Below are 12,787 nucleotides of genomic sequence, written 5' to 3' on the forward strand. Positions count from 1 at the left end.
CTCCAGGAGGGCAACCAAGATGGTTTCACTTTATTCTAACAATAGTGGCCTACATAAATTAAACAACCTGGAAGTCGAAGGGTATAAGGTCCCAGAAAGAAGAAGGGAAACCCAGTCAGAGTTGGAGAGCCACGAGGAGCAAACATGTATGAAGAGCAAAGAGGCAAAGTAAGACAAAGCAGCCAGAGCACAACACAGTAACTAGAACAGGAAGTTGGAATGACAACAGAGAAACCAGACCTCACCTGGGGTTGGTCAGATTGTCCCCCACATCCAAATCAAATGTATGCTAATTTCCTAAGTAAGCGATCAGAATGGAGAAGTTTGCTTACTTCATAAAATTAGCTTTACTTACTGAATTCAAAATAGCATGATTTTAATGATGGTAAGAAGGCAACTCTCAGTCATTCAAATTACTTGTCTAATACTCCAACACTTAATCCCACACCCTCCCACTCTCTTTTCAAAAGACAGTAAAGAACACTTAATAACAAGAACCCTTTCACATATTCTCATTAGGTAGGCCTCCTGCAGGGATCCCCTGAGATGTCACTCACAACAGAACAGAACCAGAACACAGAGTGGTGTTGAGTTTGGAGACAGAAATGCTAGTTCATGTCTAAGCCAAACCACAAATGTGAAGTTCTTCAGCGAAGACCTTTAGTTTAATACCTGCAGCAAACAGCCCCCTGTGGTCTCGTTTCCTCAGCTCATCCAGCACATAATTTACTTCTCACTGCTGCTGCCTAATCATGTCAGTGGAATTCAGGTGGGATTGTGTCAGAAAATATCATAGCCACACGGCATAGAAATTTGAAAATAGAGTGAAACAAGCCAAGCATAATCTCCTGTCTAGATCACTATTCCCCTTGACAGTTTTCTATATTTTACTTTGTTCTTAAATCTATTCATTGCAATCAGCATGTGACGGCAAAAGAACTCAAGGCACAAAGCCAGGAATCCTGGGTGCTAGTCCCAGATGCATCATTAACTCTGTGTATGACTTGGAAAAATACCTCAGTTGCTCTGGTCTCATCTCCAAACAGAACCACCTCCCTATTTCACAAAGGTATTGATGAAAACTAAATAGAATATTATGTGCAGAGTAATGTGAAAAGTACAAAATGCTAAACAAACATAGGAGAAAACGGATTACTGAAGCGGTGACGTGTTATCGTGCACAGAAAAAAACCTTTGCTAAAACAAAAATATGTATGTTTGTCTTTGTGATCTGTGCTAGGCACTCTCAACTATAAAGACAGTTAAATGAGGAATGACAACAACAACAAAAGTCCCAAAGAACATCCTTACACTGAGACTATCACCAGAGGCCTGATAATTGGATTTGGGCAGAATTTCAGTAATTCATTTAAAAACTATTTAATGAGCACATATCCTAAGCTGAGCTTTTTCCTGGTCGTTGAGGATACAACAGTACAACCAGAGAGCAGGGGCTTACGCAGTGACTGGAGCTACGTGAAAATGCTTCCAAGATGCCTGGCTGTAGCGAAGACAAGTGCTGGAGGGAGGGCCATTTGTAAAATAGGTAACATGGGAGAAACCTGAGCACGTTTAAATGCTAATGGGAATGAGTTAATAATAGGACATGTTGAAGACTCAGGAGAAAGAGAGAAACAATGACAGGCAGAGATTTCTGGTAAGATGGGAAATGCTTTTTTTTTTTTTTTTAAGAGACTTGGCAGATGACAGTAGGGGAAGCTTAAAACAACACATAGCCGAGTATTTGGTGTAAGTCATAAGTCAGCAGACGGGTAAGAGTTCCCATAGAAAAAGCAATTTAAATTACAGGAAAGAACTGTGGTAGGCAGAACAGTGGCCTCCCAAACACCTCCACATCCTAATCCTCAGGACATGTGAATGATCTAATTCACAGGGAAATTAAGTTTAGAAGTAAGGTTGCTAATCAGCCAGCCTTAAAATAGAGGACATATTCTGGTTTATCCAGGTAGGTCCAATGTAATCATAAGAACCTCTAAATGCAGGAGAAGGAGCAGACGGGTATCAGAGTGACAGAGTGTGGGAAAGACTTGACCAGCTGTAGCCAGCTGTGAAGATGGAAAGGCGTCAGGAGCCAACCAGTGTGGTCAGCCTCTAGCAGCTGGAAAAGGCAAGAAAACAAATTCTCCCCTAGAGCCTCCAGAAAGGAAGACAGATGTGCTAACACTTTACGGCCCGTGTCAGACTTTTAAACTATGAAATTGTAAGATAAATTTGTGTTGCTTTAAGCTACCAAAGTTACAGTGGCAACAGGAAGCCAATGCAAGGGTCTCTCAACAAAGAAAATATGAAAATAATCTCAAAAAATCATCAAGATAAAACTGAACATAGAAAAATAATAGGCAAATTCAGGGTTTTAGGGGATCACTAGAGTGCTCAAGGTAAAGAAAGATGGACCCATGATCACGTCCATGGTCTCATTCCCAGTGTTACCTAACTCCAGGTCACCGCATTTCAGCAACTACCTCATTCGACAGTTTTCACCCTAGCCCAACCTGGTCTGCTCCAGTTTCATGGGAAGGATACAAACTTTTAAATTCTCAAATTCCAAATATGTGTGTATATATATACACATTATATATGTATACACACACACTCACACACACACACACACACACACATACTTTTTTTTAATCATATGACATACAGTCTTTGGTATCTGGTGTCTGATGCCTTTCACTTAGCATGATGCTTTTGAGGTTGACTGTGTTGTTATCAGTCACACACAGTGCAAGTATCAGCTCTTCGTTCATTTTTTTTTTTTTATCCTCACCCGAGGATATTTTTCCATTTTTTGTACAGCTAGAGTGGGAGGGAGAGAGAGGAAGGGAGAGAGAGAGAGAAACATCGACGTGAAGGGACACATCGAGTGGCTGCCACCCACACGACCAACCAGGGCCGGGGACAAATTGCAACCGAAGTACGTGCCCTTAGCGGGAACCGAACCCGGGTCTCTCCGGACCGCAGGCCGACGCTTTAACCGCTGAGCCAAACTGGCCAGGGCTCTTCGTTCTTTTTTAATGTTGAAAAATATTCCGTTGAATGAGAAAAATGCAGTTACATTTCAGTTCATATGTACTGTTGATTTTACCAATGCCTTATTTTCTGGGAACAGTGCACAATATTTTGAGTCCCCTCATATACCTAGTACAGACAGTGCCTGATCTATTAAAATATATGATAGTCAGTTCTGCAATGATGCTTATTTGTGAATGTGTCCCAATAGAATTAATATATTAGGGGATAATTGAGCATAATGCACATTTCTCCCTTATGTATACACAATTTCATTGCAAGAAAAACTGTGGTGAAGGCAGAAAACTGCACCCAGTTGAAGTGAGCCACACGGGAACACACAAAACACACATGTGCACTACACCTCAAACATCTTCTGTTTACCTCAGTTCACCCCACGTGCTATGAGCCACACATATCCTCCAATAGAGTTACAACTTTCCACCCTATTTCAGATAACCCTCCTTCTGATACCATTGTAATAACCTAGTTATTAATTAACAGGAAAGAAGCAAAGGCAAGGCTAGATAACACAGGCATGCCATTTGTACAGCTTTGCCAGAAAGCTGCAGTTTCAGACTTTCCAGGTCTGTTCCCCACAGACGGCTGGGGAAGCAACTGGACAATAGATGCATGCCCAGTAAGGTCTGAGAGACATGGGAAGATACTTGCCTGTCAATCACACCTGGGAACAGGTAATTGACCAGAATAGGCGTGGCCACTGCAAATGTGGGAAGATTTAATATTTAAACTACTACTAAACAAAGGGGTTCCCACCCACTTACCTCTTGCCTCTCTTGCTCTCTTGCTTGCCTGTGCTCCTGGCTCTCCTGTCACAGGGGGTGTGCTCCCCTGCACTGGACTAATGGACTGCAATGAGTCTGATGCTCCAATGGACTTAACTCCACCATGGAACAGAAACTGGGCACTGGCTTTGCTTCTGACTCTACTTTGGACAGACAAACTGTCCTTTAGAACTCCAGATATGTAACTGTACACAAAGAAAAACCACCATATCTCTCATTCAAGTCTCAGAAAATTCTTTTTCTCAGGATATCGAAAGAACCCCAGTCTCATCAGTAAAGAAGAAAGGCAACCCACACAATTTTCCAATAACACTTACACCACTTTAACTCACAAGCTATAATCTGTCCAACATCCACTTCCACAAGCAAACTTCAGGGCTTCTTCTAGGTTAAGAGCCATATTTATTCAGTATTTCTGTACTTCTTAACCTTATATGATCTGTAAAATGTGCTATCACTCTTATCAGGTACAGCCATGAAGATTGCTGGCTCTGGCCAGACACCAGCCTATTCAATCCACTGCCTGTGTGCAGCAATGGCAATCAAAGGCAACTCTGAGCTCTGCCTCTCGGCAGTGAAGAGCCCACCCTCAAGAAACCACATGGTCCCACATCTAAGCAGGTGAGCAATCTTAGGCCTCAGCATAGACTCAGTGACAATATTAGCCATATGAATAAGTGGGACCACAAAGAGTCCTATTTCCCTTCTGTGTACTCATATTTGATTTTACTTACATATACCACACTACTCCCCACACGTATACCTCAACTGTGCTTTTGCCTGGAGTCTGCTGCCTAGGCTGGATCTCAGGGTACAGACTCACCTACTCAGTTTTTCAATGTCCTTCCCTTTAATTTGAGGCAACCTTCTGGACTCTAACCTGGATTGCATGCCCTAGCGAGGTTTTTCTAAATAATCACTCATATGCTGGCATTAAACCAGATATTCTGAGTATGGATAGAACTGGAAATCTTTGGCCCCAAATCTCTTAGCTTCCATGATCTATTTGTCCTGCTACTGTTCAGGAGCCAGAAGTGACCTTGACCCTAACCTTAAAGTCCAGCGAAGCCAAGACTCACAACAGTGGAGGATTCATCAAGGTTGTGCAATTCCTATACTTCAAAATCATAATTATCATTCCTTAATAAAGTGACCCACACCACCACCCATAATTTCATAAACTATCCTCCACTAAGTTGTACCATTCAGAGCACTTTTATCCTTAGCCTTGACAACAGTAGGTCACTCCATATTTTATTTCCAGAAATCTATTTCCTCACCCAAGAGACATCAACAAGTCTACCTCCTGTAAGGCCAGACAGTAAACAAGCACAGTGGCTGTGGTGGTGGTCTGGAAAGGGAAGTGGCCTCCAGGTGAGGAAAAGCCTTTGGGACCTACCCACAGGCCTGGTCACTGCAGGAACTGGCAAGAAAATAGAAAGTGACCATTAAATTTGGGGTGAGTCTTGGAGTAGGTGTGATACATCTCATTGCCAAACATGAACTTAGGGGAAAAAACGACACTTACCGGCTTACAGTGTCCTTTGTGTATGCCAGTTTCTAAAGAAAACAAAGAAAAAACAAAAAGACTGTGTGAGTTAATGACCATTAATAAGCTGTAAACAAAACTTATTGCATAGAGAACACAATGTCCTAACCTTGTAGAATCTATGGTATTATTCTCTATAGTTAGACAAATAGGTAAAGCAGTGTACTGATGACAAGTTTGTTTTGTGACCGTGAGAACGCCCTATATACAATCTCTGTTTATGTGCCTAAAAGCTCTCTTTCAATAGACAGAGATTAATAGATTCTACCTGCTAATCATTCCAAATGGTCTACGGATCAGAGATTGGTACCTTAACCTTCCATGGACTTAGAATCAAAGTATTTTGTGATCTAACCTTATAGTAGTTCTCATCCTACAATAATATAAACATGTACATAAAACAACTGATAAATCTGCCTCTCCAGAATTCAGACAAATCGTGTCAATTGTTGGATTATGCCTCAGTCTCATTCCAAAGAAAATTGTCCTCAAATTTCCTCTAAATTAGTGGTTTTCTTTTGAGGCCAGTAATAATAATAAAAAGCACACAAGTAACTAGGAGTCAAAGACCTGGTTTCAAGTCCCACAGAGGCAAGTCCCCATATCTCTCTGATGTGAGGCCCCAATTTCCTCATCTGTAAAATGGGGAAGCTATTACTCCAAGTAACTCTTACGATATTTATAAATAACTTACCTACCGCTCTTCTTACTCTACAGATTCTCCTAGAATAATCTCAGCCACTCTCGTGGTTTTAATTACCACCTGGTTATTCCTGTAGCTATATTTAGAACTTTATACCTAAATATCAAGCAATGCATATTTCACAGATGGCTCAAATCAATATATGTGAAAGTTGAGTCATTCTCCCTCCACCCCCCATCTCCAAGGCTACTTCCCTGAGTTCTCGCAGTTCAAGTCATCTGAGCTAGAAAATGGGAGGCTTCTTGGGCCACGTCTTCATCCTATCCCGCTCTCACCAATCCATAACTTTAATCCAAACAAGGCTAGACATAATTAATCTTGTTTCCCACTATGTCTCTCGAGCTCCCTTAATCTATCTCATGGTCCAGTTAGGACCTCATCACCTCGGGCCTGCAGCAGTGAAGCAGCATCTAACTGGTCTTGCTCTCATCTTGTCCCCTCTATGCCATCCTCTGGTGTATAGAAACCATAATGACCAATTTAAAATCAAAAACTATGAAATCAGCCACTGTGACTCACCTACTTAAAACCTTTCAATAGTTTCCTATTATGTAGAGAGTTAAATACAAACTTGTTATCTATTTTCCAATCTGATCTGTCACTTCTGGTATATTGGCCCAAGTCATTCCCTACAAACACTTGGCTCATGTTGCCCCTTCTGCCTGAAATATCCATCCCAAACTCCTTCTCAAGAGCTAATTTGTACTTGTTATTTAAGATGCCATCCAGGTAACATATTACCCCCTTTGTCTGTATGTTCTACTAAGTAATTATTTGAAGTATATTTCTTATGCCTTTAAAACTAAACTTACTAAACTTTCCACTTATAAGTGACACTTTCCAACTATGGACCCTGAAAAAAAAGATACCTACTAAAAAGGGCTCCTGGTGGCTAACTGGGCTGTTCTGCACAGGGGCTCTCATGCAAACGCACTACCGGCAGCAGCCTACACTGAATTGCCTGCCTGCCTGTGTTCCTGCCTACTGAGCTAACCCTTACAAAGGAGTTCCTGGAATCCTATTTCAACCAGTAAGACTGGGGCTTTCTCCATCCAATCAGAACTGCTAGCTCAATAGCCCCATCAGCTTCTTTACCAACCAAACAGAGCAGTTCCATTCTGACCAATCAGGACAGTGCCTTTTGGACCGATCAAACTGCAAGGATTTGGAGTCCTCACTTGCATGAGGACAGACCAATCAGGAACCAGGGGCAGGGACTTCTCTCTATATAAGTCAGCTTCCCTCTGGCTCTGGGAATGTACTTTCCCCTTCTACTGAAGAGTGTGTTTCTCTGGCTGAGATGAAATACTGACGGTATCTTACTGGAGCAGAGTGGAACAGATTAGCACAGGGCAAAGCAGACCAGCTTAAAGCAGAGCAGAGCATACCAGTGAGGAGCAGAGCAAGCTGTCTAGCCAGAGAGGGGCCTGGCCCCAAGGCTACCTGGCCCCAGGTGGCCTTACAGCCTTCCTGTATCACAATTGAGTTATGTGCACTGAATGAAGTTTCCTTCTTCACTGTACCCCACATTGGGGATTTCTGTTGGCATTGAATTGGCACCAACAACCATCAGTTGACACAATGTAACATCACAGGAGACGGCTGTTATGGTAATGACTCTACATCATAATATTTGCTACCCTATCAGTTGATTCGGTATCAGGAACACAATGAGATGGACGTGTGTGTGTGCGTGTGTGTGTGTGTGTTTTCCTTGAACAGCCATTCCAGATTAGCCACTGCAATAGTAAAACTGGTAATGACTAGGCAGGGAGGCCCAATGGTTTAAAAAAAAGAACATGGATTTTGGAAAGACAACAGGATCTGGATTTCAGCTCCAGCCCATGTGGTTTTGTGATATAGGATAAGAGATTTAGTAACACTCAGAGATTTATATTCTTAGCCTAAATCTTTACTGAGTACAATTTCCAAGTATTTACATTTATAAATCAGGCTGAGGCTCTTACTAAATTAACAATGTTTATTATAATGGCCAGAGCTAGGGTTATGAAGACTAGGCAGTGCCCTATGGCACCTCACTCAAATAGTCTAATTCAACAAATAAGAGTGATGCAGGGATTTGACACTTGTTCTTTCTTCCTCCAGGGGTGGGGAACATCCATCCTGCAGGCCACATAAGGGCCACAAAATCAATGCCAGCTGACATCACACGCCTCACCAAATTAGCCTGACCAAATATAGCAGGCTGATTTTTAAGTTGATAATTTTAACCTGACCAAATATAGCAGGCTAATTTTTCAGATGATAATTTTGTATGGCCCAGGAATGATGTTATAAATATCCAAATGGCTCTTGGCAGAGAAAAGGTTCCCCACCCCTGGGAGGCCCTAGCTAGGAATACACACTCCAGCATTTCCTTCCCTTGTTACTACTCTTACCTTCATAATTAAGCTTCTATGTTCCACAGACTGACTAAAATTTGTGCCCATTTCAAATATAGTTGTGATTCCATCTTCACACAAATTCATCCAGTAACGATATTCCTCATGCTCAGGAAGTCGATCCCAAAAAGTCCTGAAGGCTTCCCAGACAGCTTCTTGACACACTAAAAAATAGAGAGGTGTTTTAATAAAAAGTCAACACACTTTGGGGTTCTCACAATGACTATGGACCTGTTTGTTCAGATTCCTGAGACACTCTTGTGTACAGTGTCCTTTCTGGAGGGACATGGGAATGATTCCCAGTCAAAGCCCTTCTGTTTCTTCATGTCTAGCTTAGACTCTTCAACTCTGAAGAGAATTTCTAGTCCCCATTCCTTCCTCTCGCAAAGGGGATTGATTCACCTCCTAATAGGCAAGGTTTTTTGTTTTTGTTTTTGTTTTCCATCTCTTAAAAGAATTCATGTTTATGTTTTAGAAAAGTGGAGCTGATGTTGAGCATACTTCAATAGGTGAATGGATAAACAAACTGTGGTACATCCATATAATGAAAACTTATTCAGCTATAAGAAGAAATGAGCTTTCATACTATGAAAAGACATGGAGAAGACTTAGATGCATATTGCTAAGTGAAAGAAGCCAACCTGAATGCATGATTCCAACTAAATGACATTCAGGAAAAGGCAGAACTGTGGAAATTGTAAATAGCCCAGCAGTTGCCAGGGGGTGGGGTGAGGGTAGGGAGAGATTATCAGATAGAGCACAGCAGATTTTTAGGGCAGTAAAATTATTCTGTATAATAATCTAATAGTACATAGATTATACATTTGTCAAAACCCACATAATGTAAAACACAAGGAATGAACCATATGTAAATTATGAACTTCAGTTAAGAAAAATGTGTCATTCTGGCCGGTTTGGTTCAGCAGTTAGAGCATCGGCCCATGGACCAGAGCATCCCGGGTTTGGTGCCCATGAAGGGCAATACCTCGGTTGCAGTTTGTCCCCGGCCGGCGTCGTGTGGGTGGCAACCACTCAATGTGTCTCTCTCACATCAATGTTTTTCTCTCTCTCTCCCTTCCTCCCTATCTCCCACTCTATCTGAAGATAAATGCAAAAATATCCTAAGGTGAGGATAAAAAAGAAAAACGTGTCAATACTGGCTCATCAATTGTAACAAATGTGACACACTAATACAAGATGTGAATAAGGGGGAATGTTATGGGGGGACGGTGGCAGTATAAGTAATTCTGAACTTTCTGTTCATTTTTTCTATAAACCTAAAACTACCCTAAAAATTAAAAATTATTAATTAAAAAAGATATGAGAACTAAAAAGAACAGAAAATGATATTCAGAAGAAATGTCCTATAGTAGTAAAATAAGAGCAAGTATAAAAAATATTATGAGACCAAATAACTATATATCTGTATGGGAAGAAAAAATAAATCTCAATAACTTCTTCACAATATACAGAAAAAATAATTTGAAATAGTAAAGCTAATACTATGAAAGTCCTAAAAGAAAACACAGAAGAATATCTACATGATTTGAGGATAGGTAAAGATTTTGTAGACAGGACACAAAAAGCAACAACTATAAAAGAAAAAAATGAAATTAAAATGCGTTAAAACAAAAAACTTCTCATCAAAGACACTCATAATAATAAATATCCAAGCCATAGCTCTAGCTGAAAATGTTCAAAATACATACATCTGACACAAAACTGGGATTCAGAATATTAAATTTCACTAATTAAAAAAAAAAGCAAATAATTCAATTTTAAAAATAGGTAAAAAAAAAAAAATGGGACACTTTACAAAGGAAGAGATACAAACAGGCATGCTTAAGATTTATGCATTTCACCTTTAAAAAGGTAAACAAATTTTAAGCTCTAGTTAATGATATTCATGCTAAAGTATCTAGGGGAAAATGTATTGACATCTTTAACTTATCAAATATGTCCAAGAAATAAAATAATTACATAGAAAGACATGTGATAAAGCAAATATAATAAAATTAACATAGAACTAGGTGGTAAGAATGTGGTGGTCATTATATCATTCTTTTCACTATTCTGTATGCTAAAATTTTTTCATAAAATCTTAGAAAAACATTATTATATGATGAATAAATGTAGTTGGAGCATCCAGAAGTGATAGAAATCATAACAAGTTTTATAGCAGGCCTTCTCTTGTCTCTTTCATGGATTTACAGAATACAAGCCCTCAGCAATTCAATGCTTGGTCTAAAATATTTCCATCAGAAATTCATCCTTTTAAGTCAAGCTTAACCATTTTATATGTAGTCTATTAAAATGTAATTCCCAGAGTTCAATTTCCAACATGAGAGAGTGAGGAGTTACATGGACCTACTTCCCAGCAAAACTAGTAAAAGTTATTTTTAAACTAGCCATTCAAAGTCTCTAGAAATGGTCCTGAGGGCATACAATAAATGAATAAACATTTATTCAGGAAAATCTACTAAACCTTGGTAAGAAAAGTGAGAGTCAGTGGTTCAAGCCAGGGTAATTAGGCAAGAAAAGAAAATAAAAAGCATCAAAATTGAAAAAGAAGAAGTAAACTCTCTATATTTGCAGATGACATGAGCTTGAATATAGGAAATTCTAAGGAACCCACTTAAAAACTAATAGAACTAATAAACAAGTTCAGCAAGGTATCAGGATACAAGATTAATATACAAAAAATCAGTTGTGTGTCTATACACTAGCAATGAACAAACCAAAAATGAACATAAGAAAACAATTCAATTTACAAAAGCATCAAACAAAATAAAATACTTGGGAATAAATTTAACAAATGAAGTACAAAACTTATACTGTGAAAAAAAAATTGTTAAAGATTTTAAATAAGTGGAAGAACTTCCCATTTTCATGGATTGGAAGACTTAACATTATTAAGATGGTAATATCTCCAAACTGATCTATCAGAACACTGGCTGACTTCTTCATAGAAATTGACAAAGTAATCCTAAAATAAAATGCAGTTTCAAGGACCCAGAATAGCCAAAACAATTTTGAAAAGGAAGAATAAATTGGAATTCATCAAAATAAAAAAATTACAAATGTTCATGAAAGACACCATCAAGAAAGAGAAGGCAGTCTTGGTGCTGTGAGGTGTTTGGGTGCCAGCAAATCACACCCAGGATGTAGACCCGGCACTGCCCACTGTGTCTGAGGCCGAGCTGGGTGAGGTGGAGGGTGGGGGTTGGTAGTCAGGATGATGGGAGAAGGAGGAGGTGGTTGCAAATCCCTATAAATGGCACTGAAGCAGGACCCAAACCCTAAATTCCAGGAGAGTGAGCAAGAGCTGTCCTTTCATAGGCCTCTTCTTTACAAAGCAAAGTATGTCAAGTTTGACATGAAAGACAAACAAGTGAAATACTTCATACATTACAGTGGTTGGAATAAAAATCGGGATGAATGGGTTCCAGAGAGCAGAGTATTCAAATAAGTGGACACCAATATGCAGAAACAGTGATAACTCTAAAAAGCAATCAGGAGCAATATGCAGAGGGAGAGATGAGAGGGGCTTCCCCAGGAAAGAAGACATCTGGTCCACACCAGAAAAATATCAAAGTGAAAACAAAAATAGAACAAAGAGGAAACACCTAGAAATAAAGTTGGTGGCAGAACCAGTGAGACACCTCAGCCTCCTGGCAGGCAAAGAGCCAGAGAGGATCCCCATGTTGAAAACGAGGAAACATTTATGAACAGAGCTGAAGTTAAAGATTCTTGCAGAAGGATACAAAATTAACATCAAGAAATCGCCAGCATTCTTATACAGCAATAATGAACTCATAGAAAGAGAAACTAAAAAAGAAAAAAAAAAAAAAAAATTCCATTTACCATTGCAGCAAAATAACTGAGATACCTAGGAATAAACTTAACCAAAAAGTAAAGGACCTGTTCACAGAAAACTACAGGACATTTAAAAAAGAAATAGAGGAAGATATAAAAAAAAAAAAGTGGAAGCATATACCTTGTTCCTGGATTGGAAGAATTAACATAAGTAAAATGTCCGTACTACTCAAAGCAATCTATAGATTGAATGCAATCCCCATTTAAATACCAACAACATATTCCACGGAACTGGAACAAATACTCCAAAAGTTTATATGGAACCAAAAAAGACCCTGAATAGACACAGCAATCTTGAAAAAGAAGCACAAAGTAGAAGGGATCACAATACCGGATATCAGGTTATACTACAAAATTACTGTAATCAAAACAGCCTGGTACTGGCACAAGAACAGGCACATAGATCAACGGAACAGAA

General features: G+C 39.5%; 1 protein-coding gene across 6 annotated transcripts in view; it reads right to left on the reverse strand.

Moving 5' to 3' along the window:
* IMPG2 (interphotoreceptor matrix proteoglycan 2) overlaps positions 1-12,787 on the reverse strand; it is an 87,118-nt gene that overhangs the window by 65,090 nt on the left and 9,241 nt on the right. For all 6 annotated transcript variants that reach the window (XM_036243452.1, XM_036243450.1, XM_036243451.1 and 3 more), the window contains exons 3-4: positions 8,491-8,657; positions 5,368-5,399 (exon numbers count right to left, since the gene is read on the reverse strand). In XM_036243452.1, coding sequence (XP_036099345.1) covers positions 5,368-5,399; positions 8,491-8,657 — 199 coding nt within the window. The remainder of the gene's footprint in view (positions 1-5,367; positions 5,400-8,490; positions 8,658-12,787) is intronic.

The sequence above is a fragment of the Molossus molossus genome, unplaced genomic scaffold (assembly GCF_014108415.1).
Source record: "Molossus molossus isolate mMolMol1 unplaced genomic scaffold, mMolMol1.p scaffold_m16_p_5, whole genome shotgun sequence".
NCBI classification, from domain to species: Eukaryota; Metazoa; Chordata; class Mammalia; order Chiroptera; family Molossidae; genus Molossus; species Molossus molossus.